General features: G+C 35.6%; 1 protein-coding gene and 1 long non-coding RNA gene across 2 annotated transcripts in view; one reads left to right on the plus strand and one right to left on the minus strand.

The window, feature by feature from the left end:
- pias1a (protein inhibitor of activated STAT, 1a) overlaps positions 1-24203 on the plus strand; it is a 77870-nt gene extending 53667 nt beyond the window's left edge. Inside the window, exons 3-14 of the mRNA XM_022665220.2 lie at positions 4270-4354; positions 5318-5365; positions 5566-5656; positions 5745-5879; positions 8474-8579; positions 11695-11768; positions 13321-13481; positions 16389-16519; positions 19885-20065; positions 21203-21342; positions 22994-23034; positions 23706-24203. Of these exons, the coding sequence (XP_022520941.2) occupies positions 4270-4354; positions 5318-5365; positions 5566-5656; positions 5745-5879; positions 8474-8579; positions 11695-11768; positions 13321-13481; positions 16389-16519; positions 19885-20065; positions 21203-21342; positions 22994-23034; positions 23706-24020 (1508 nt within the window). The 3' untranslated portion in view covers positions 24021-24203. The remainder of the gene's footprint in view (positions 1-4269; positions 4355-5317; positions 5366-5565; positions 5657-5744; positions 5880-8473; positions 8580-11694; positions 11769-13320; positions 13482-16388; positions 16520-19884; positions 20066-21202; positions 21343-22993; positions 23035-23705) is intronic.
- Positions 13405-25478, minus strand: part of LOC111191153 (uncharacterized) — a 44170-nt gene continuing 32096 nt past the window's right edge. The window contains exons 2-3 of the long non-coding RNA XR_002649352.2: positions 25085-25275; positions 13405-13491 (exon numbers count right to left, since the gene is read on the minus strand). This is a non-coding gene — a long non-coding RNA (uncharacterized LOC111191153). The remainder of the gene's footprint in view (positions 13492-25084; positions 25276-25478) is intronic.

A 25478-nucleotide genomic window follows, 5' to 3' on the forward strand; every position in this document is an offset into this window, starting at 1 on the left:
ATCTGAAAACTTAATAAAGCATAACAGGAAACCTGAGGGAACAAAAGCACAACAGTGTGAAAAGCCTCTCTGCGTGAAAAAATGATTGCACCCTTCTTCTCAAGACTCTGATTCAAAAACCCAAAGGTTTTGATTGGATAGGTTTGGCCCAATCAGTCAAGGCTGGTTGTTAACTGAAGCACTCAACCTGATTGGTGATTATTGACCGGGCAAACACCTTATCACACCTAAAAATTGCGTAATTGATATTTCACATCAAGAAAAATATTGTGAAATTGGACAAGTTCAAGAGGTAGTCTAAGATGCATATACTATAAAGAAACACATCAAAATCCGATCTCTCAGACTACTTCAAAAGATGGTCTGAGACGCATTTAAAATGGATACAACTATGGTCGATTTAACCACTTCTGGAGGTGGTCTGAGACGCATTTAAACAGCTACAAATCAAATTATTCAAATCACTTCAGAAGATGGTCTGAGACGTATTTAAAACAGTTACAATCCCATCACTCAAATATACCACTTCAGGAAGTGGTCTGAGACACATTTACAGTAAAACAGATACAGATCTGAAATGTACATTTAATGTACATTTAAAACATACAAATCAGATCACTCCAATCACTTCATTAGATGGTCTGAGACGGATTTACAATAAAGCAGATACAGATCTGATCACTCAAAACACTTCTATAGGTGGTCTGAGATGCATTTACAGTAAAACAGATACAGATCTGATCATTCAAAAAAACAATTCATGAGATGGTCTGAGACGCATTAAAAAACAGATACTAATATGGTCACTCAAGCTACTTCAGGAGGTGGTCTGAGACATATTTAAAACGGATACAAATCCAATTACTCAAACTACTTCTATAGTTGGTCTGAGACCCATTTACAGTAAAACAGATACAGATCTGATCACTCAAACAACTTCATGAGGTGGTCTGAGACGCATTAAAAAATAGATACTAGTATGGTCACTCAAGCTACTTCTGATCACTGAAGCAATCCACTTCAGAAGATGGTTTGAGACGCATTTCAAACAGATACAAATCTGATCACTCAAACAAACCAATTCATGAGGTGGTCTGAGACGCATTTAAAACGGATACAAATCAGATCACTCAAATTACTTCAGGAGATGGTCTGAGACGCACTTAAATGCATTTAATACAATAAAAATCCAATCACTCGATCAAACAACTTCAGGAGATGGTCTGAGATGCATTTAAAACAGATACAGATCCAATCGATCAAACCACTTCAATAGATGGTCTGAGACGCATTTAAAACAGATACAAATCTCACTCAAATAAACCACTTCAATAAACCACATTTATATTAAAACACATACAGATCTGATCTCTCGTATCACTTCAGGAGGTGTTCTAAGCCTGTTTTATTTCCAAATTGTCTTTTACTAGCGTCTCCTGAGTCGTGATTGGTGTGTTACAGCAGGAGAGTATTAAAACAGCTGTGCTTCAGAACCAATTGTGTGACTGTGTAATTTATCCTATACAGAGTCCGGGCAGATTTATTTCACATTATTCATTACTGAAGCCTACTTCTGCTGCTGCTTATATGAATTATGAATAATTAACATCTAGTTCAGAGGCGTAAAAAACTAGGGCTGCAAAACAAATGGACTGCAGCCCATATCCCCCTGCAATATGACTGACTGCACATGAACAGAATCTCAAAATCCTTCCACATTACATTTAGTTTTTACTCACATTTACAGACATTAAGATGTGTCTTTCTGAAGCGGGCAGATGAAAAACAACAGTGTATTCTAGTCATGCATAATATTGGGAACACCTCCTTTTTAGCTCCACTAGTCATATAGGAGCATTTTGTGGCTGTATAATGTAATTATATAATGTATAATATATAATATAATGACTGTAGTTGTGTATTTGTTTTTCTGCATATTTTATTATTATGATCCTTTTTTCAGACATCTACAGCGAGGATGCATCTACAGAAAATATAATTCTGTACATATGCTTGCACATACAGCTCTAAAAAAGAAAATAGACCACTTAAAAAAAATAATGAGTTTCTTTGATTTTTTTTAATTAAAAACATTTAATATATAATCAGGAGGAAGATGGATGATCACAAACCATCAAACCAAACTGAACTGCTTGAATTTTTGCACGAGTAGTAAAGGCATAAAGTTATCCAAAAGCAGTGTGTAAGACTGGTGGAGGAGAGAACATGATGCCAAGATGCATGAAAACTGTGATTAAACCCGGGTTATTCCACCAAATATTGATTTCTGAACTCTTAAAACTTTATAAATATGAACTTGTTTTCTTTGCATTATTTGAGGTCTGAAAGCTCTGCATCTTATTTGTTATTTCAGCCATTTCTCATTTTCTGTAAATAAATGCTCTAAATGAGAATATTTTTATTTGGAATTTGGGAGAAATGTTGTCTGTAGTTTATAGAATAAAACAAAAATGTTAATTTTACTCAAACATAAACCTATAAATAGCAAAATTAGAGAAACTGACTCAGAAACTGAAGTGCTTGCTTAATTTTTTCCACAGCTGTATATGTAAAAGTGAAGGTTGGGACTCCTCATAAGCAGTGCAATTCGAGTTGTATTTGAGTTGTAGTAACTGCAGCCTAATTTGCATTAAAAACCACAAGAATAATAGCAGAGTCTAGTGTGATTCTCGTCTTCCTCTACTGTGCGCTTTTATCATCTTCATAAAACAGCCCGACTCTCAGCTTATCTCCTCTCAAGTCTGTGGTTGAATGAGTTTTCCTGGAAATCTGAGACCCCTGTGCATCTCTTTAGCAGGAGATCCTCTTTACACTGTGTTTATTTATTATTTTAAAGCATATTTCTGGAGGGAAAGTGGAGAGAATATCAATATCAATGATTCTAGATTAGATAATGCTGGATCACTATAAACACTGGGGAAATCTGATACCTGCGGATATTTTGAATTGTGTCCACAGTAAATGAAACCTGTTTAATATTTCTTTTAAAAATCATGTTTTTAAATAAAAGCCCAGCTAACAATTTTTGGTTAGTATAACATTTTCTGAACGTTACAATTTACGTTCTTAGAGCGTTTGCTCTGTCAACTTTTCTGGATGTTTTTAGAATGTTTTTATTTAACATTTTTAACTTCACTTGTGTCAATGTTTTAATTTTTAGTTTTAAAAGGGCAATAAACCCCCTGATTTTAACTTACTCCACCCTCAGCTCAAATAAAAAAAAAAGTAAAAAAAAAAAATGGAAGTGGTAGTTTGGAAGGGTCACTGAGTGATGTATGGGTTTAGAGGCGGGGCAGGAGGGAGAGCTGATTGGCTGAGCTGCAGCAGCAGCAGTGTGCCTCTGATAGCTCTAATAGTTATTGATTGACTGATCTTAATATTGTCGTGTGTCTTCGTATCAAAGTACACAAACACATCATCCTCACCTATAGCACAGTTGAACCTGAGAGGGCGCTACAGAGGCGGAAATTACTACAACTAAAAGCATTTAATAAAGGTTAGGAAATGTTAATAATAATTTTAAGCAGGACTGGTATGTTTTATTACTTTACTTTAAAGGAACACATTTTAGCTATTAATAAAAATATATATATGATTTGAAGTTTAGTGTTTTTTAAGAATGTTACAACAAGTTTCTACAGTGTTAGTATTTGTCCAACTGGAGTTCTGGAAAAAAAAATAACCACTTCAGTTTCTGAATCAGTTTCTCTGATTTTGCTATTTACAGGTATATATTTGAGTAAAATGAACATTGTTGTTTTATTCTAGAAACTACAGACAACATTTCTCCCAAATTCCAAATAAAAATATTTTCATTAAGAGCATTTATTTGCAGAAAATGAGAAATGGCTGAAATAACAAAAAAAGATGCAGAGATGCAAGTTCATATTCATAAAGTTTTAAGAGTTCAGAAATCAATATTTGGTGGAATAACCTTGTTTTTTAATCACAGTTTTCATGCTTGGCATCATGTTCTCCTCCACCAGTCTTACACACTGCTTTTGGATAACTTTATGCTGCTTTACTCCTGGTGCAAAAATTAAGCAGTTCAGTTTGGTGGTTTGATGGCTTGTGATCATCCATTTTTCTCTTGATTATATTCCAGAGGTTTTCAACTCTGTAAAATCAAAGAAACTCATCATTTTTAAGTGGTTTCTTATTTTTGTTTCAGAGCTGCATGTACTAATTGATTGGACTAGAGTGTACCTCTTTCTAATGTCTCCTTTTTGTCTCTGTTTGAATTCCCAGCTTCAGACAACAGTCAACGCTTTCAAGAAACGTGTTTCGCTTTCGCATTAACGCCACAGCAAGTCCAGCAGATCAGCGGCTCAATGTAAGTACTCTGTCAATCTAGACTTCCTTCCTGCTCTCAAATTAAGACTAGTCTGACAGTAAAGCAGCTCAATAATCTCTCACAGGCTTTGTGGTGCCACCTCTCAGCTCATCTTAACAATTGGCAAAGTAATGTTTTTCCCAGCATTTTAATTCTTTATTTTGTATTGTCTTTTCAAAAAAAAAAACACTATTATTTAGTAGGCCAGTAGCAGTGCGGTATTACCCAGACAATCTACTTTTTTTATTTTATCTTCTAAGCACTGACCTCTAATTCTTCTGAGCTAAAGGCTAAAGCGCTGTTTCCATGTGGGTCAGCCAGACGTAACTCTTCCTGTATCCGTTTTTTTTCTCCAGTTTCTAAGAGTCTGAGTTTGAAGATGTAGGAAACAGTACTCACTGCTCTCTGACTTCATCTGTAATTTCTCTAAAGAAAATATAGACTTCTACTTTTAATAGTTACAGAGTTTTATCTGTGTTTCTGTGTCTTTTTTTTAGTTATTATAATGAAAGTGTGAATGTGTGTAAATGCTGGAGTAGAGAGTAACAGCAGTAACACCATCTGTTTCAGCTTTACTGCTTTACTACAGACTAAGGCTGGAAATTATTATTTTTTTTTAATAAATGTATTTTTACTGCTACTTACCAGCTTAAAGCTCTTTACCAATTAATTGGTTGCTAAAAATAATTGTTTTTTTTTTTTAAACAATATATTTTTTCAGTTTTTTTTTATATTCTTTTACAGAGTGTTCTAATTTATTTTTTATTTTTTCAGTTTTCAGTTACATTTTTTTGTACCATTTTGGTTGATTCACTAGACCTGAGCTTAATTTGCAAAAATAAAAGAGGAAAAATAAGGGTGTTCTAAAACTTTGACTGTTCACGTAAAATATGATAATAAAATTGTATTTATGAAAACTATAAAGAGTGGTTTATATGTACTGTAATTATGTTTCATCCTAAGGGACATCTCCGGGACCAAATGTGACTTCACGGTACAAGTACAGTTACGGTATGTAACCTATATAACCTGCTATTAGTTCTAAAACTCTTATATCTATAGACTGTATACATATAATTGGAGTGGTATACATTCCCAATCACTCCCATTGTACAGTCTATGGCTCTTTCTTTTCTTTATATTTCTTAAAAGGCCAAAAATATGTATGTATATGTATGCATAAACATATTAATTGTTTTTTTTTTCATTAGGTTTTGCTTATCAGAAACCAGCTGTCCACAGGAAGACCACTTTCCTCCGAACCTCTGTGTAAAAGTCAACGGGAAGCCATGTAATCTTCCGGTGAGAAAATTTAAGTCGAGTTAAGCTGTAGAGTGAATTTGTAGAGTTTTTTTTTATTTTGTTAACTGCTGTGTTTGCCTATTCCCAGGGCTACCTTCCTCCTACCAAAAACGGAGTCGAACCAAAGCGTCCCAGCAGACCAATCAACATTACCTCACTGGTCAGACTGTCCACCACCGTCCCCAACACCATCGTTGTGTCTTGGACATCAGAGATTGGAAGGGTATGTCCATAATTAAAATTATAATCTGTTCTTATGGAAGAAAATAGATCTATTACATCAGACATCCACCACCATGCTTCACAGGGAGGCTTGATTAAGTTGTTTTTCCAGGTGTTGTGCCAAATTCTGCCTCCCTGCCTGAATACGACTCCCACCTCCTGCTTGCAATACACTTACTGTTTGTCCAAGAGCAGAATGATAACGCACATATCAGTATCAGATTCCCAGAAATCAGAATTATTTAATTTCTGTTTAAAAATAAGTGTTAATCTACAGTTACAGTAGATACAGCAATCAGCAGCGTAATCTATTGTACCCATACATGCCAAAATGATGACAGATTTTCACATTTTATTATTCATATTTTAAAACATGTAAGAAATGCAAAGAAAACAAGTTCATATTCATAAAGTTTTATGAGTTCAAAAATCAATAATCACAGTTTTTAAGCATTTTGGCATCATGTTCTCCTCCACCAGTCTTACACACTGATTTTGGATAACTTTATGCCAAAAATTTAAGCAGTTCAGTTTGGTGGTTTGATGGCTTGTGATCATCCATCTTCCTCTTGATTATTTTCCAGAGGTTTTTAATTTGGTAAAATCAAAGAAACTCATTATTTTTAAGTGATCTCTTATTTTTTCACAGTGCTATATACAGTGCCTGTTTGCCACTCAAGGATGCTTACAATTGCATTCAGAAATCAATGTTGGGTGGAATAACCCTGGTTTTTAATCACAGTAGTTTTCATGCATCTTGGCATCATGTTCTCCTCCACCAGTCTTACACACTGCTTTTGGGTAACTTATTTACAGATTGGTAAAATCAAAGAAACTCACAGTTTTTACACCAGCAGACATGCATTTTGTCCCCTCCCCATATAAAATCTTAAGGATTGCAGCTTTAAGCTTAATATACTTTTTTGTTCATCTACTTTAATGTTTTTGTTTTTTGCATTAAAATCATTGCTTTCAGTTCCCCCCCAAAGAATGACATTGTGATGAACCCCTTATCCTGCCTATTATCAGTAAATGCAAATGAAATGAGAAACGAAAGTTCTCTCTATTAAAATTAAAATCTACTTACTTTTCAGATTAGAGTCTTTCTGCTTTATATTTCTCATCAGTTTCTTTATCCACCTGCTGGAAGTGAACTCACGGCTGCTGCTGGGGGAAAGCTCCTTTAGCAGTGATGTAATTTATTATCGCAGGCCGTGTCTGAGCTTGCGTCTGCTGGGGTTCTACTGCGCCGTGCATTTTTTGCATTTTTTTGCTTCAATCTGGGGAGCGGGGACACAGCGGCTGCATCCAAAATAACTGCATTTGACCTTTAGTGCCCTACATAGGGTGTCGGAGCCATTAGCTCATGCCCCAAATTGTGCACGGCGTGTCAGATAGGTGTGTGTTATGTGTTTAGCCGGTGTTATGTCATTATATGCATTATGCCTGCAGCGGTGGTGGTGGTGATAATGGTGATGATGATGGTGAGATCATTGGTTACAAGCTGTCTTGTGCCCTGGAGAGGACTTATCCATATGTTCCAGCAGAGAAATATGGCAGTGATACTCAGATATTGAAGAAATAACAACATAACATTATTACCTTCTCATTTTTTAAACCCATAATTAAAGATTAAAATTATGTTCTGGGTCTGTGGAAGAAAACTGCCGGTAAGAGTTTACAATAAAGGTCATATAAATAACAGTACTTATCACAGTAATAAACACTGATAAATGGTTAAGTAATGACTCAACTAATTATTAATTGACACTAGTTAAAATTATATTAAACATTGCTTAAATCTAATGCTTAAAGATGTTGTAAACAATTAAATGACCACTAGGATCGGGAGATGGCTTGTTCGAATCCCTGTCATGCAGCTTGCCATCAGCTGCCAGAGCCCTGAGAGAGCACAATTGGCCTTGCTCTCTCTGGGTGGGTAGATTACTGTTAAATAATGTAGCCTTATTATAAAATGTTACCAAACAGCCCCATCACATTAGACATCCACCACCATGCTTCGCAGAGTAGAATGGTTGATTTTGTGTGTTTTTATTATTTATATATAAATCATAATATAAATCGGAGTGTATATTATGCAATACAATTTAGAGGGAGAGAAAGGAAAGAGGGGATGGGAGAGATAAAAAAAACTATTACTAAAATAAAAGTTCTATCATTTTTTTTTATTTATTGTTTAAAAACTCCAGCAGCACTGCTGTGTAGTAAAGTATGCAAAGAAACTGATACAAGGATAGTAATCATTAAATCATATAATCATTAAATTAATAAAACATCTAAATGAACCTAATAAAAGAACCTTACATGTTGGAAAGGAGGTCCAGATTATAACCTTGATTGTTTTTATTAATTAATTTTTCATAAATGTCATTAATTTCCAACAGAATTTGCAAATTTCTTAGCAGGACATGTTTTATCCAAATTCTTAAAATTCAGCGGTATACAAGAAGCAGAGGGGATTTAACCTTCATTCGAAAATGTGTGATGCAATACAATAAATTTACACTGCTGTGTGTGTGTGTGTGTGTGTGTGTGTGTGTGTGTGTGTGTGTGTGTGTGTGTGTGATTTGACAGAGTTACTCTATGGCGGTGTATCTGGTGAAGCAGCAGTCGTCCACAGCGCTGTTACAGAGACTCCGAGCCAAGGGCATCAGAAACCCAGACCACTCCAGAGCGCTCAGTAAGAACATTTATATTTATATTTATATTCGCTGTATTTATATCTCTATGTATCTATTTTTCTCTGTTATCAAAGGTCATAGATATATTTACATCAACACAGAGGAGAAGGGCATCAGTGTTGACAAGCATTCAAAGCTGTGCAAATGCTTCACAATCTGTCTACAGCTAGTGTTTTACAATACCATAACTATGCCTCTCGATACAATACCTGCTTAAATATCTTAATACTGGTACTGAAACTGCAAAAAAAATCAAGACTGTCTGTGTGCAACAGGGGCTTCACAGTGCACATGCACTACCGAGCCCCAGAAATGCGCTCTCAAGCCCCAAGTTGTTGCATTGTGGGTGGACTGATTGTTAGGTAAACCCATGAATAGTAAATGTTTTATGCTTTATTGTCTATGTTTTGTCTTACTGTTACACTGTAGATAGCTAGTTAGCTTGATTAGCAGTTAGGTAAGCTAGTTAGCCAACCTAACAAGTTAGCTTCTTGCTACTGTTATAACTGACATGTCGCAATTTAGCAATAAAATGTGCTTAATGCTAGCTAGCTAGCTACTCATAGAAGCTAAAACAATCTACCTGAAACGTTGATACATTTACATTTAATAAGTAGTTAGCTACTTGGCTAAAGTGATATCAGCATTCAATTTACCCACATGTTCATACTGATCTCTTCTATGACTGAACACACCCAGTTTCATTGGCCCCTGAAGGTTTGGGGCTTGAGAGTGCATTTCTGGGGCTTGGAGGTGCATGTGCACTGTGAAGCCCCTGTTGCAAACAGACCCCTCTCAAAAAAATAAACTTTCAGAAACTAATGGAATTTTAAAAGATTGAACATAGAACTAAAATCTTTGTATTTATAAACATAAAAGGTTAACAATGTGATGTTTATTCTTCATTTCATGTAGAAACATAATAAGTTTATGTAAGTTCTTTAATAGTTAACTGCCCGGCCCCCACACACCATTGTTCCGTGTTTTGATTCGCTCGTTCACTGGGAGGCTTTTAAACTCTAATATTTGCTGCTATTTTGTAAATTGTCATATGATCTATGTGGTGTTTGGACACTTTGGGGACTTTATGCACTGGGTTGAGTGTAGAATCGGATCAGGAATAGAGTGCAAATTGTAAAACACTGTTTACAGGGGAAAACAGCTATGGGGGGAAACTCGGAGATGACACAAAGCTCTCCTTAGACACTGGATTATACTTCAGAAAAGGAAAACTGAGAAATGAAGCAGTAAATGAGTCACAGAAAGTTATTGTAAAAGAAACGTTAAAGGAGAGCTTATTACTGAGTGTTCCAACTAGGATCATCTCAAGTCTTAGATTCAAGGAAATAGAAGTTGTTTTTTTTTTTTTTTTTTTTTTTTTTAGCAAGTCTTACAAAATTACAAAAAACATTTATTGCATTTAGCTCATGCTCTTGTCCAGAGTGACGATCAAAGTCACTAGCAGGCAGTGGTGTTATCCACTGCACCACACCAGCCACTGAAACACTTGCACGGCTGCATATTAAACCCAGCAGCCTATAAAGAGTCTGATCTGCCTGGTTAATGCTTAAAGAATGCTTGTGTAATTGCCACAACAAGTTATAAATTCTAGTCTAATAGCACCTGGGCTCAAGGCAGTTGTACGAAATGCTTCAGCTTGCTTTTTCTAATTTATTACCACGCTGTCGAGAGACCCTGATTAATTATGTGTTAGCATTCTGACGCTTAGCTGCTGTTGTGGCTAAGAGTAGAAGTTGCGTTTGTGGGTTCGAGCCAGTCCAGTTCCATCTACCTCTATTCTGTGGATATAGAAAATCCACCAGGGCTGTTTTTGAGTAATTTTTAATTTAGTGTTGCGTCATTCTTCACACTCCTTATTTAAATTCAGAAATTAAATTATTTCATGATGGCTATGGCCCTTTATGCTTTTAGCTCTTGACTGGCTTTGCACTGCATCCCCAATTTAAACCTAGTGGGTGGTGGTGGGTCCACATGGTTGTCCAAAGTTAACTTTATGGGCTCTCCAAACCATCACTGATCATCAGTACATTTTACGTTTAATTTGTAAATCAAGGGAGCAGAGTCTGGAGGAAGAGTGGAGAGACTCACAGTCCAAACTGCTTGAGGTCTAGTGTGAAGTTTCCACCAATCAGTGATGGTTTGGAGAGACATGTCATCTGCTGGTGTTGATCCACTGTGTTTTATTATCAAGTCTAAAGTCAGTGCAGTTTTATTTTCCCACAAAATCTTACAGCACTTCATGCTTCCCTCTACTGACAACTTTTATGGAGATGCGGATTTCATTTTCCAGCAGGACTTGCCACACTGCCAAAAGTACTAATTGGTCTTATATAATATTCTAATTTTCTGAGACACTGATTTTTGGGTTTTAATTGGCTGTAAGCCATAATCATCAACAATAAAAGAAATAATAAAAATAGATCACTCTGTCTGTAATACATCTACATAATATACAAGTTTCACACTGAATTACTGAAATAAAGTAACTTTGCAATGATATTCAAATTTTTTGAGATGCACTAGTACATCTGGAAGTGGAAAAAAAAAAAGTAAGAGAGCACTTAAAAATGATGAGTTTCTTTGATTTTACCAAATTGAAAACCTCTGAAATATAATCAAGAGGAAGATGAATGATCACAAGACATCAAACCACCAAACTGAACTGCTATAATTTTTGTTGCACCAGAAGTGGCATAAAGTTATCCAAAAGCAGTGTGTAAGACTGGTGGAGGAGAACATGATGCCAAGATGCATGAAAACTTGGATTAATATTGATTTTTGGATTTTTAAACTTTATGAATATGAACTTGTTTTCTTTGCATTATTTGAGGTCTAAAAGCTCTGCATCTTTTTTGGATAAATAAATGCTCTAAATGACAATATTTTTATTTGGAATTTGGGAGAAATGTCTGTAGTTTATAGAATAAAACAAAAATGTTCATTTTACTCAAACATAAGCCTATAAATAGCAAAATCAGAGAAACTGATTGAGAAAGAAAGAAGTGGTCTCAATTTTTTCCAGAGCTGTATATATAATAAATAATATAATTTTCTAAAATAATATAATATAAATTTTTTTTGTTTGTTTTACAGTCAAAGAAAAATTAACAGCAGACCCCGACAGTGAAATCGCCACAACCAGTCTACGAGTGTCGTTACTGTGTCCGGTAAGCTGAACTTCTCTCTCTCTCTTTTTTTTTTTTTAATGGTATAATGGTATCTCCTCACAAGTCCACATTTGCAGTGTGATAGCCCACAGCCTGATGAGATCTGAAGCTGTAAATGCCTGGTTTCAGCTGCACTCATAACAGCTCACTGTTATGTAGATGTTTTGAAACAGAGATACTTCAGTGATGATTCAGTCAGACAAAACACTAAAAGCTCATTAATCTTCATTTAGTAGATATGAACCCTCTCTGGCCTGATTCCATTTCACCTCTTACCTCTAGAAACCCTATTTTTGCAAGTTCACACTATTACTGCACAATAATATAGTTTTATAGCATTGTTTTTCCAATGTGCATGAAGCAATAATCACATGCATTGTACACCGGGTTTCAAAAGTATATTTTCAGATTTTTATGACCCGTTCAGTATAGATCCAATTTTATTTAACAAACCTCCTAATGAAAACAGTCCTTTTTTTGTAAAATAAACTCAAAATGCACTGTTCCACATTATTAAGCAGGCCACAGATTTCAAGCAATATGGGAAAGAAAATGAATCTCTCTACTGCTGAAAAGCATGAAATAGTGCATTGCCTCCTTAACCTACTAAGACCCAGAAAATGTTTCTCCAAGCTATTTGGGATTTGTAGGACCCAACACGTATAAAAACTAAAAAATAAACTTTGGCTGTGTAGAGAAAGTCATTTTTGCAAAAAGTATGGGGACAGAAATTTATTTTAACATTTAAAAATGATTCTTGCCATTTGGGAACAGAAGGAAAATAAAATTTTAGCTTTCTACAGCAAGTAAATCAACTAGTTTTAAACATAGAAATTGCTGAGAATTGTGACCTGGCCCATGATTGGCTGTAAAAACTCTTGACTGGGATTCCCACCATCATGTTTTCAATCAATCAATTGAATGTAATATGTTCATGTCATTTGCATTGGCCAATTAGGTAAAATATGAGAAAAATATCACTTGCATAATAATTTGGAACAGGGTGTAGAGCCCTATTGATTTATGGCTTAACAAATTAAAAATCTGGATCGAAATAAAGAAATCCTGAATATATTTAAGAATAAAACCTACCCCTGGCAATTTCACACGACTTTAATATAATCTACAATGTAGAAAATACATTAACCTCCTAAGACCTGGCGTCCACATGTGTGGACATCACATTCTGGGTTGCACTGATCCCAAAAAGGCTGCTGTGTTCAGCCACAAAATAAATGTTTTACACATTATTACTAATTGCGACTTCGTTGTGTTCTATCGAAATATACATAAAACTAACGTCACACATATGTGGGCATTTTTTTTAGTAACTAAAAACTTTGTTTTTACACTAATCAGGTGCCAAAGTTCGGTCTTAGAGAAGGTTAAAAAAATAAATAAATTAAATAAATGAGAAGTTTTGTCCAACTTTTGACTGGTACTGTGACTTTTTGTGAAACTGATATATTTTCTTAAAATATGTGTTTTTCTAAAAATATGCGTGTGTGTAATTTTCCATGCGGGATGTGTGTGCTCGTGCGGGGCGGTGCAGCTGGGGAAGATGCGGCTGATGATTCCGTGCCGGGCGGTGACGTGTTCACACCTGCAGTGTTTTGACGCCACGCTCTACATCCAGATGAACGAGAAGAAGCCCACCTGGGTGTGTCCCGTCTGTGACAAGAAGGCACCCTATGAACATCTTATCATTGACGGGTACGCACACCTGCAACACACACACACACGAACACACACAGGAACACACCTGAGAATAACATCATGCACATATCTACTTTACTCTGCCACACCCACTTTCAGAAGTTCGTTTGTTAAATGGCTTTTGGTCGTATTTAAAGCATTTTGGTTGTATTCAGAGACTGTAAAAAAAGATGGACGCCGTGTCGCCGTTCCCATTCATTCAATGAAAATGAAGCCAAAATCTTCCGCCATGTTTGTGATCCTGATACCCGAGTCTGTAGAGCGCAGTAGAGACCAGAGGAGGGAGAAAGACTGTTGAGTGACAGCCTACTCATTTAAATAACCCCGCCCCTGAGGGCTGCCTCGAGGTCACAGACTGCAGAGCGGGGCGGAGCGGAGCTGATGGTCTGTTATTGGTCCCACCCATAACCAGCCCTTTTACAATAACCACACCTTTTTTGAACAGAGCTGAATAACCTTCTTAAAAACGAATTCTGTGGGGATATAAAAATGTAACAATATAAGCAGAGGTTAAAGTAGCTGCTGCATTTAAATAATGGAGGTAGAATTACAGTATATTGGAAAAAAACGTGATTGAAAGTTGTCAGTTTTGCAATTGAAACCTATGGTAATGGGTGGAGTTACACAGCTTTCTGCAGCCGAACAGCAGGGGGCGCCCGACCTGTGGTGGCTTCACTTTACACAGTCTATGGTTGTATTAAATGCAGTCTTATGTAGCTACTGCTGTAGACACTGATCATAAGTAAGTAGCTATGCTGCTCCAGCCTTGGTGCTGGAGAAACTTCACTGAAACTCCTGTAGCACTTAGTGGAGTGGCTTTACTACTCCTTAATACCTGACTGAAAAAAATCATACATAAGGAGCACCGAACTATAAAGCGCACTGATGATTTTAGGGAAAATTAAAGGATTTTAAGTGCACCTTATAGTCTGAAAAATACGGTACGTTTATTTTCACTGTGGGTGTATTCTATATCAGTGGTTCACTGCAGTGTGTGTGTGTGTGTGTATTCATTTGTTTTGGAAACTGGACAGCTCATATCATAGCTACACTCCCATCTCTCTCTCTCTCTCTCTCTCTTTCTCTCTATCTCTCTCGCCCATCCTACACATACTCACTCGCTCTCTAACTCTAACTTTTTTTTTTTTTTACTCTCCCTCTCTCACTTGTTTGGTTTTTCACTCTCTCACCCACACACTCACTCTCTCCTTCTTGCGAGCTCTCACCCCCTCAATCTCTTTATATCTATCCATCTAGCACTCTTTCACTCTCTTTTTTTTACCACCTCTTGCTCTGCAGTTTGTTCAGTCTTGTACACTTTCTCTCTCTCTCTCTCGCTCTCATCAGTTACTCACCCACCTTTTTCTCTCCATCTTGTGCACTCTCCTCTCTCTCTCTCTCACCCCCTCATTCCTTCACCCTTATTTCTCCTTATCTTGTTCTCTCCATCTTCTGCACGCTTTCTTGCACATTTTTTCTGTATCCCTCTCTCTCTAGCTCACTCGCTTATCTTGTGCACTCTTGCACACTCTCTCTGTATCACTGTATCTCTCTAGCTCACTTGCTTATTTTCTCTCCATCTTTTGCACTTTTTTCTGTATCATTCTAGCTCACCCTCTTTTGCACTTTTTCTGTATGACTCTAGCTCACCTTCTTTTGTTCTCACCATCTTTTGCACTTGTTTTTGTATCACTCTAGCTCACCCTCTTATTTTGTTCTCTCCATCTTTTGCACTCTTTTTTTGCACACTCTTTCTGTATCTCACTAGCTCATTCGCTTATTTTGTTCTCTACATCTTCTGCGTTTTTTCTTGTACACTCTTTGTATCTCTCTCTAGCTTACTCTTGTTCTCTCCATCTTGTGCACTTTTTCTTGCACACATTCTCTCTGGCTCACTTACTTATTTTGTTCTCTCCATCTTGCACACTCCCTCTGTATCACTCTCTTTAGCTCTCACTTATTTTGTTCTCTTCATCTTGTGCACTCTTTTTGTATCATTCTCTTTAGCTCACTTGCTTTATTTTGTTCTCATCTTGCGCACTCTTACCTGCAGTCTCGCTCTCTCTCGCTTATTTTGTTCTCTCCATCTTGCACACTCTCACACTCAACTCCTATTTTCTTAATTCTTTCGTAGTCTCACTCTCTCACTCGCTTAATTTGTTTCTGTCTTGCATGCATAACTGTCTCACACTTACTTGTTTTTGCCATCTCTTTCTCCTTATTTATTCACTTCATTATCTCATACGCTGTTATTCTTAATACCTCTCTCAATTGTTTTCATTCTTTCTTTCTTACTCTCATTTGCTTTTGCCACCTTTTCTTTTTCTTTCTTTCTTTCTTTCACTTTGTTATCTCAAACGCTGTTATTTTTACTACCTCTCTGAATTATTCTATCAGTCTAAACCTCTCTCTGCAAACTGTACACCTCTCTCTCTACTAATTTCTCAATTCTCTTTTACTTGTACACCCACACTCTGTCTCTTTCCCTTTTACTTGCTTTTTTTCCATCTCTTTTTCTTTCTTGTTTATTCACTTCATCATCTCTTCATATGCCCTACTACCACTTTCAATTGTTGTGTCTCTCTCTCTCTCTCTCTCTCCCTCTCTCCCTCTCTCCCTCTCTCCCTCTCTCCCTCTCTCTCTCTCTCTCTCTCTCTCTCTCTCTCTCTCTCTCTCTCTCTCTCTCTCTCTCTCTCTCTCTCTCTCTCTCTCTCTCTCCCGTGTTTTATTAGCTGGAATGTTAAATATTTCATTAATGCTGAATAAATTAAACATACATTAAGGTAAATTAAAGCACAAATGAAGAAACAACGCTATTAGTCATAAATAAGGGAAAAGGGGAGGAATATTTACTCTTACTTATTTTCAGGATGAAAACTCTCTCTCTCTCTTTTTTTTCTGTAGGTTGTTTATGGAGATTCTGAACAGCTGTGTAGACTGTGATGAGATTCAGTTTAAAGAGGATGGCAGTTGGGCCCCCATGAGGTCGAAAAAGGAAGTGCAGGAGGTGTCGGCCTCGTGTAACGGAGTAGACGGTAAAGTCTTATTTCTGCTCTTCATTTTTATTCTATTTCTAAGGGAATTATTAATTGAGATAAATAAGAAAAAATTCAGATAACTGAACAGGGACTGTGGACTTAGTATGCTTTAATTTAAAGATCTGTTGAAAATGGGTAAATAGAAGTTGAGTAATGCCATTAGTTTGGGATTATCGTTAGTTACATTTAGTCATTTGTTTTTAATGTTATACAAATAATATATATTTTATAGTCATATAGAGTATTGCAGTAAAATTGTAGAAAAATAGTTACCTTAAATGTATGTTAGTGCTCACCTTTCATACCTTTCACACACTGTGGAGCACTTCTGTAAAGCTTGGAATACTAAATAATTGATTGAAAAACTGAATATGGCTATTATTTTGTGCTCTGAAGCATACCTGGACAGAATTAGTAAAAAAAATAAAAATAAATAAAAAAGATAGTGTATAATAATATTGTTTAGAGTTTGTAGAAAGAAAATGTTTTTTTTTTATTTCATTAATCATAACCATAGCAAAAATAATACACGTTACATAGGGTCAAAGTAAATAGAATATGCAAGATAAATATTTTTTGATAAAAATGACAAAGTAAGCATTTTATTCCAAAGTATGTAATATTTGTTTACATTTTTGTATGTAAAAATAAACTCAAATAACCACAATATGCGTAATTAACTTTCAAGACAGCAAAGGATAAAAATAAACTTTATTTAAATAATAAAATGGAAACTATTTACAATAAATCTTATTAAAACACATTAACATTCAGTAAACGCAGACAGAACATACTCAATTTAATCACTTTTCTTTTTTTTTTACACTCTTCTTCCAATGAAGTGTGGAGCTACTTTCGGGGGTTTGTACGGTCATGAAAAACCTGGAAAAGTCATGGAATTAAAAAAATAAAAATATTCAGAAAGTTTTGGTAAAGTATTGGAAATTTGCTCTACAAATGTTTCTATTTATTGACTGAGAAAAGCTATTTTGAGCTAACAAAATACATCAGCTCAGAGTTAATCCAGTAATTTAGCCCTACACAATGGAGCTCTCAGGATCTGACACACATTTTATTATTATTTAAGACTGTAGGTCAACATTGCTTAAAGAAATGTTTTTTTTTTTTTATCATTACAGTTTTAGTTGATTTTTGGTTTAAGATCATATGGTCATGTAAATTTGCCTTAAAGACATGAAAAAGTCCTTAAAAAAATTAATTGGTTAAAAAATGTATGAGCGCTGTACTTTGAGTTTGTTAATGGTGTAAAATCGTGATTTCTTTGCATGGGTAACTATATGCCCCCATCACTAGCATTGTAAGGCTGTTGGGAGCATCAGCTAAAAGCCCTGTATTTGGGAATGCTGGGGGAGAACAGAGAGGGGCTATTCAACAAAAGTTCCTACCCGTTATCATGTTTAACTACGTCCCAATATCCTAACAAGTTTTAACTCGATCGTTCCCTCTCTTGTGAAGTATATATCTTGATCTTATTTAAGATTTCATCACACTCTCCTTTCTTTGGCTTTGAGGAGGTTGTGTAATCCACAAAGTAAATGGGTTTCAGGAATCATTGGAAGAATGTCAAGTGAGCTGGAGTTATATTAAAACTTTGCAAATTGCCTGTCAGAAAAAGTGAAGGGCATTAGTCATCCAATTAAGCGCAAAATATATATTGGAGCAGAAGTTCTTTTCAGGAGAGCTACTGAAACGACTTTCAACATCTGAAACATCAAAGAACAGAGTTAAAGAAGCTGATGATGGGCAGCAGACCCCAGTAATTGGGTTGAACTGCAGGGTAATAGATAGACAGATAGATATGATTACCTTAAGTTTAAACAAATAACTAAAAATAATGGCAGTAATTGCACATCTGCTTCAGATACACTTGACTGTGCATTGAAAACACACTGGCTTATGATTACGTATACCGATTGATTTTTCGTAATTTACAGGCAACTTTAAATACAGTGTAACTTCAATAACAGCAATTTTGAGCCTCCAAAGTTAGTTTTCTAATTAATATATCTCAAAATTATTGCAACTTATTTTATTTTATACATTGTACATGAAAAGTGAAGTGATCCAGACTATGAAGGAATACATACATAATCATGTAGTAACTTAAGTGTTAAACAAACCTAAATACTTAAAGCTCCACTAGGTAGGATTGAGATTTTGTGCTCGTGGGCTCCCCCTACAGTTGTAGAGTGTAGTAAATGTTTCAGGCGGATTAGTTTCTCTCTCGTTTTTTGGCTTTCACAGACATATTCGGTCTCTTTCCAGCTTCTGCCAGAGTGTCTGTATGTTAGTTTGTAAAGAATGAACCAGTAGTCCTTGTAGAACTGTTAGAACTAAAGGTCGGAAAGCCAGTCGCAGTTCTCACGCGCGTTTGTCGTGGCCGTCTCGAAAAACTTAGAGAGTCTGGTTTGAGCTCAGAGGAGCTCCGGCACAGACACAAGAGCACCGCTATTCCTCCTATTACACCTCAATGCAGCGCTGCAGTGAGTTTCAAGCTGTAATTTTACTTCTTTAAGAAACAAGGAAATCCTACCTAGTGCTGCTTTAACTTGTGGTTTCTGAGGCAGGTAACTCTAAATGTCCTGGTGAGAGCCAGTTTCATCATTATAATGTTTTAGGATACTTTTAAAAAAAAATCTTGAAATTTGTCCAATTGACTGACATTTATTTCTTCTCGAAATATATATATATATATATATATATATATATATATATATATATATATATATATATATATATATATATATATATATATATATATATTTTTTTTTTTTTTTTTTTTTTTTTTTAGTTGAGTAGTTTTTGCTTCTCATAATCTGAATTAGAACCTTACTCAAATATTCACTATTCACTGTATACCTGTAACTCTACCTCTTCACTACTTTACAACTGATGCTCTCAAACACTTTATTAAGAGACAAGAAATTCAAGTAATGAACTCTTTACAAGTTCAGCACAGCTGTTAACTGAAAGCCTGAATTCCAGGTGACTCTACCTCATAAAACTGACTGAGAAAATCCAGCAGAGATGCTACTGTGAAGAATCTAAATAATTTACTTTTTCCATTTTTCTTCATAGTTTATGACTTTTAATAAAAGTTTTACATTTAATTTCTCTTCACCTGCAGATATACCCCCTGATATTAGCAGTTCCTCTTCTCTTACTGTAGTTATTTTTTATTGATCTTAAACTAATTGGCTGCAGGTTGTTGTTGAAGATGTAGTAACTTGTAAAATACAGGAGAAGGAATTTATAAATATAGGATGAAGAGAAAAAGGCATGTGAAAAATTAAACTTTTAATCTTAACTCTTATTTTTCACTTGCTTTTTTATGTTGGCAGGCGGCTGTCGGACATCAGTATCCGAGCAGAAATCCAACTCACACACGAACAGCAACAGTAAGAAAGTGGAAGTGATCGATCTGACGCTCGACAGCTCGTCAGAGGATGAGGAGGAGGAAGAGCCGCCTCAAAAACGAAGCTGCCCCTCGCTGTCGCCCAGCTCCCCACAGATGAATAAAGGGTATGTAGGACTCAGTGTTAGTATATACAGGGGTTGGACAATGAAACTGAAACACCTGTCATTTTAGTGTGGGAGGTTTCATGGCTAAATTGGAGCAGCCTGGTGGCCAATCTTCATTAATTGCACATTATTGCACCAGTAAGAGCAGAGTGTGAAGGTTCATTTAGCAGGGTAAGAGCACAGTTCTGCTCTAAATATTGCAATGCACACAACATTATGGGTGACATACCAGTTCAAAAGAGGACAAATTGTTGGTGCACGTCTTTGTTGGTCAGCAAGTCTTTGTGATGCATCAAGAGCCACGGTATCCAGGGTAATGTCAGCATACCACCAAGAAGGACCAACCAAATCCAACAGGATTAACTGTGGATGCTGTAAGAGGAAGCTGTCTGAAAGGGATGTTCGGGTGCTAACCCGGATTGTATCCAAAAAACATAAAACCACGGCTGATCAAATCACGCAGAATTCAATGTGCATCTCAACTCTCCTGTTTCCACCAGAACTGTCCGTCACCACTATAAATTATTGTGGTCTAAAACCAGGTGTGTCAGTTTCATTGTGCAACCCCTGTATAAATATTACATCTGTCACATTTAAACGTGCTAACTGTAAATTAATTAATCACAGAACAAATAATGCAGATTAATCTCGACCAGAACCTACTAATCTTACAGCACAGTACCATCCATCTGCTGTCAAACATCAGCTATTAATCAGCTCAGAAAACTCTTAGGATTTGCCAGTTAGCTGATAGCTATTAAGGCTAATCTTCCGCCATGTTGGGCTTCATAATAAAAGCCCCAAAACAAATATATTACATATATACTAAAATGAATGACTATTGACTAAAATAATAAAGAACATGAATTTCTTTTTTATTTAGACTATTATTTTATTTGGACTAAGTAGTAAACTTTGGATCAGCATATGGTCAAATATCAAAATTCTGTTAATAAACTATTTTTTAATTATTTTAAACAGGGCTAATGTCATTTTTTTATTACACAGGATCATATTTTAGCTATTATTGTAAAAATGGCTTATAGTATAGTTACTGTATAACATATTTGAGTAGCCCGGCACTATACTGTATATATAGTTAGTTGATTTTTATTATATTGTGTGTGTTTTCCGCAGAGTACTGAATCTATGTACGCAGCCGTCTCCAGTAAGTCGAACTCCCAGTATGCCTCAAGTGGAGACCAACTACATCCCTCCACCACCCCCACTCATACAGGACTACCGGCACTACTACCCTACTCCCAACGACCTGTCAGGTACAGATACACACACACAACATTTTGTAGATTAATATTAATGTCATCCAAACTATGAAGACAAAAAAAAAAATCACCTATCAAGTAACCAGAATGTTAAACAAACCAGAATAGGTTTCATACTTTAGATTCTTGATTAGATTAGACACTTTTGAACATCTCTGCTATTATCTTCTGAGTCAGCTTTATGAGGTAAAGTCACCTGGAATTCAGACTTTCAGTTAACAGCTGTGCTGAACTCATCAAGAGTTAATAACTTGAATTTCTTGTCTCTTAATGTGTTTGAGAGCATCAGTTGTAAAGTAGTGAAGAGGTAGAGTAAAAATACTTAAAGAAAACTTACTGTCAGTCACTCTGAAAATAAATAAATAAATTAGAAAAAAGGAATCAGGAACTTTATAAAAGTGTCCTCAAGTGCAAAGACCATTAAAACATTAAGATGATGAAGCTGGCACTCATTGGGACCGCCCCAGAAAAGGATAAAAGAGTAAGAGTTCCTCTGTTGTACAGGATAAGTTCATTAGAGTTACCAGCCTCAGAAACTGCAAGTTAACAGCTCCCCAGATAAGAGCATCTAAATGCTTATCAGAGTATTTTGGTTTGTTTAACACTTTTAAGTTACTACATGATTCCTTATGTGTTCCTTCCTAGTCTGAGTTATTCCACCAAACATTGATTTCTGAACTCTTAAATACTTTAATAAGTTAAAACCTTAGTATTGTTGTTTTTAAATGAATATGAACTTTTCTTTGCATTATTTGAGGTCTGAAAGCTCTGCATCTTTTTGATTATTTTGACCATTTGTTATTTTCTGTAAATAAATGCTCTAAATGACAGTATTTTGGAAGAAATGTCAGCTTTAAATAAACAAATATAGCTTTGGCGCCCCCTGCTGTGTGGTGCTTGTTTTCAGTGTATTGTGCTGTACAGACCTGATTGTATTAATGACCTTAGGTACAGATCTGAAGTACTTCTATGGATTAAGTCTATTAGAGGTTATTTACTGTAGAATATTCACCACATTAAAACAATTATATATATATATATATATATATATATATATATATATATATATATATATATATATATATATAGGTAAAAAATGTAACATGATAACCCATAAGCTATATAAAATATATACAGCTCTGGAAAACATTAAGAGAGCACCTCAGTTTCTGAATCAATTTCTCTGATTTTGCTATTTATAGGTTTATGTTTGAGTAAAATGAACATTGTTGTTTTATTCTATAAACTACAGACAACATTTCTCCCAAATTCCAAATAAAAATATTGTAATTTAGAGCATTTATTTGCAGAAAATTAGAAATGGCTAAAATAAAAAAAAAGATGCAGAGCTTTCAGACCTTAAATAATGCAAAGAAAACAAGTTCATACTGATAAAGTTTTAAGAGTTCAAAAATCAATATTTGGTGGAATAACCCTGGTTTATAATCACAGTTTTTTTAATGCATCTTGGCATCATGTTCTCCTCCACCAGTCTTACACACTGCTTTTGAATAACTTTATGCTGCTTTACTCCTGGTGCAAAAATTTCAAGCACTTCAGCTTCCATCTTCCATCCTCTTGATTATATTTTTTCCTCAGAGCTGTATATATTCTTATATATGTATAATCTTTCTGTTTCATACAGATCTGAACTTTTTCTCATTTTTACAAGGAGAGAATCATCAGGTAAGACTGAAATCCCTTTTTACGCCCTTCCACAGACACATTCTTATTTTGAATTAAAGGAGAACTCTGGTGTAAAATGGACTTTTGTTGTAGTAAAACATGACAAAAGGTTCTTACCTTTGATGAATCAGAAAAAGGAATCGGCAAGTGCCTTTGCATGCAGAAGTAAAAAAAAAAAAAAAAAAGTAAAATGTTACCTTAATCTCTATGTTGCTTTACTTTATTTTTTTTATAGGTCTGTTTAATATTTAGTGCAGTTTTCTCAGATCCCACAGAGTCCCAAATATAAAAATATTTGTATGTTAGAAGCCAAATGTATGCTCTTGATAATAAAACTTAAGTTTACTGTAAAATTGTCCTTTCGGAACCCAGAAGCAGGAAAAAAAATCATTTTCTATAGTAGAGCTTTAAAATGACAATATTATCGTTTATTGCAATAATAATAATAATTGCAAAAATCTGGGACAATATATCGTCCTGAAAATTTTGTTATCTTTACAGGCCTGGACAGGACAGTTATCACATATTGCATGGATGGCAGAACATTTTTATCATGTTTTACTGCACCAAAAGTCTTAATAAATAATTTTACATCTGCGTTCTTTTTAAAGCAGTCCAGTAGTGAAATTTAAACACTATATATTATTTTCCTCATATCTCTCTCCTCTCAGCACTATAACATGGTGATGGCGGCGGCCGCCTCGGCGTCGGAAGACCACGACCTCCTCCTGAACCGTTTCCTGCCCTACAGCTCCTCCCAGCTCTTTCTGGACCCGCCCAGCACCCCGGTGAGCAGCGGCGCCGTCCACGCCCCCGTCAACGTCAACCGCAGCAACAGCAGCAGCTCCAGCGGCAGCCTGGTGTCGTCCAGCAGCCTGAGAGACGCTCACGGCCTGTCCGCCGTCCAGCGCTCGGCCTCGGACACCGCCAGCGCCATGGCCTCCGCCATCTACGGCTCCATCCCCGACGTTATCTCCTTAGACTGATCCACCACCTCTCTTTTCCTCTTCTCTCCTCTCTTCTTCTGTTCTGTTCTGTTCCTGCTGTTCCTCTAACACGACAGAACCAAACCCACTGAACGGTGATGATGAGATCATCAAGACTTTGGCGGGAAAAACAGAGATGTTTTCTTTTCTTTTTTTTTTTTTTTTTTTTTTTCTTTTTTTTTGTTGCCGTGTACAGAGAACAAATATATTTTCAGTTTTAATCTTCTTTTTTTTGTATATATATTTATATGCATATATATATATATATATATATATATATATATATATATATATATATATATATATATATATATATATATATATATATATATATATATATATATAAAACTTGAAAGACTTTTTTTTTCCTATTCCTTCTTTTTTTCTTCTTTCTTCTTCTTCAGTGGAAAAACAAAAACTGATTTCCTGATTTTATCACTGATTTTATCACCGATCTCTATTTTATTTTCTCCCCTCGCTGATGATGAGGATTATACTGTTATTATAATATTTTATAATATTTTCCGTGGCTACGTTACGTTCAGTATCATTTCTAATTCCACCTCCACAAAAGCGCAGCCCTCCCACACATCAAGGACAGGATTTCGCTCACGTTTTTCTCCAGCCGGTTGGTCGTCCACGTTTCCAGATGGACCCGCTCATCATCTCGGCTCAGACTCGCCTGGACTCTCAGCAGAGCTGGCAGTGTGCGTTTTTTCGACTCGCAGATGGTTTTGTAATACTTTTAAATTATACGAAGTACTATTTGAACTGTTAACAAGCATTCCTTTATGTGCAGGAATCTGCTACAGGGGATTAATGACGAGAGACCACGACCGATTGCCGTTTCGTTTTCTTATTATCGATTCGCTTCTTTTATTTATGCTGTTTGTTTTTTTTTCAGGTTGTGCTCTGCTTGTACTCATGTCATGTGTCCTGTTCTGTCTTAGGGATTGTCTCGACAGAGAATTTCATTCATTTTCATTCAATTCTTGATTGTCTCTTTACTTTTTTTTTTTTTTTGATTGCACAGAGCCAAAAGAAAGAAAAAAAAAATCACCCACCTCATTTTCTGTCCTTTTTTTCCCTCTATTTTTCTTTCTTGATTGCTCGTCTTGCCGGAGCTCCACTCTCTCTTTCATAGGACTCTTCTTGTGTATCTCTCTCTCTTTATCTGTTTTCATTGCTCGTGATTGAGGGAGGTGACAGAAGGAGAGAAAAATAAAAGCTCTTCAGATTTCTGATGGAACAGCAGCTGATGGGTTAAAAAAGAAAAAGAAAAGGCTTGGTTTAGTGTGATTCCCCTTTGTTGAAGCATCTAAAATTTTTTTTTTTTTAAATCAGGATTTAAGTTTGTTTTAACAGATTTCAGATTTAAATAATTGTGCATCTTAAAAAAAAAACATACAAAATAAATAAAATAATAATTATATATATATATATATATATATATATATA

The sequence above is a fragment of the Astyanax mexicanus genome, chromosome 23 (genome assembly GCF_023375975.1).
Source record: "Astyanax mexicanus isolate ESR-SI-001 chromosome 23, AstMex3_surface, whole genome shotgun sequence".
Lineage (NCBI taxonomy): Eukaryota > Metazoa > Chordata > Actinopteri > Characiformes > Acestrorhamphidae > Astyanax > Astyanax mexicanus.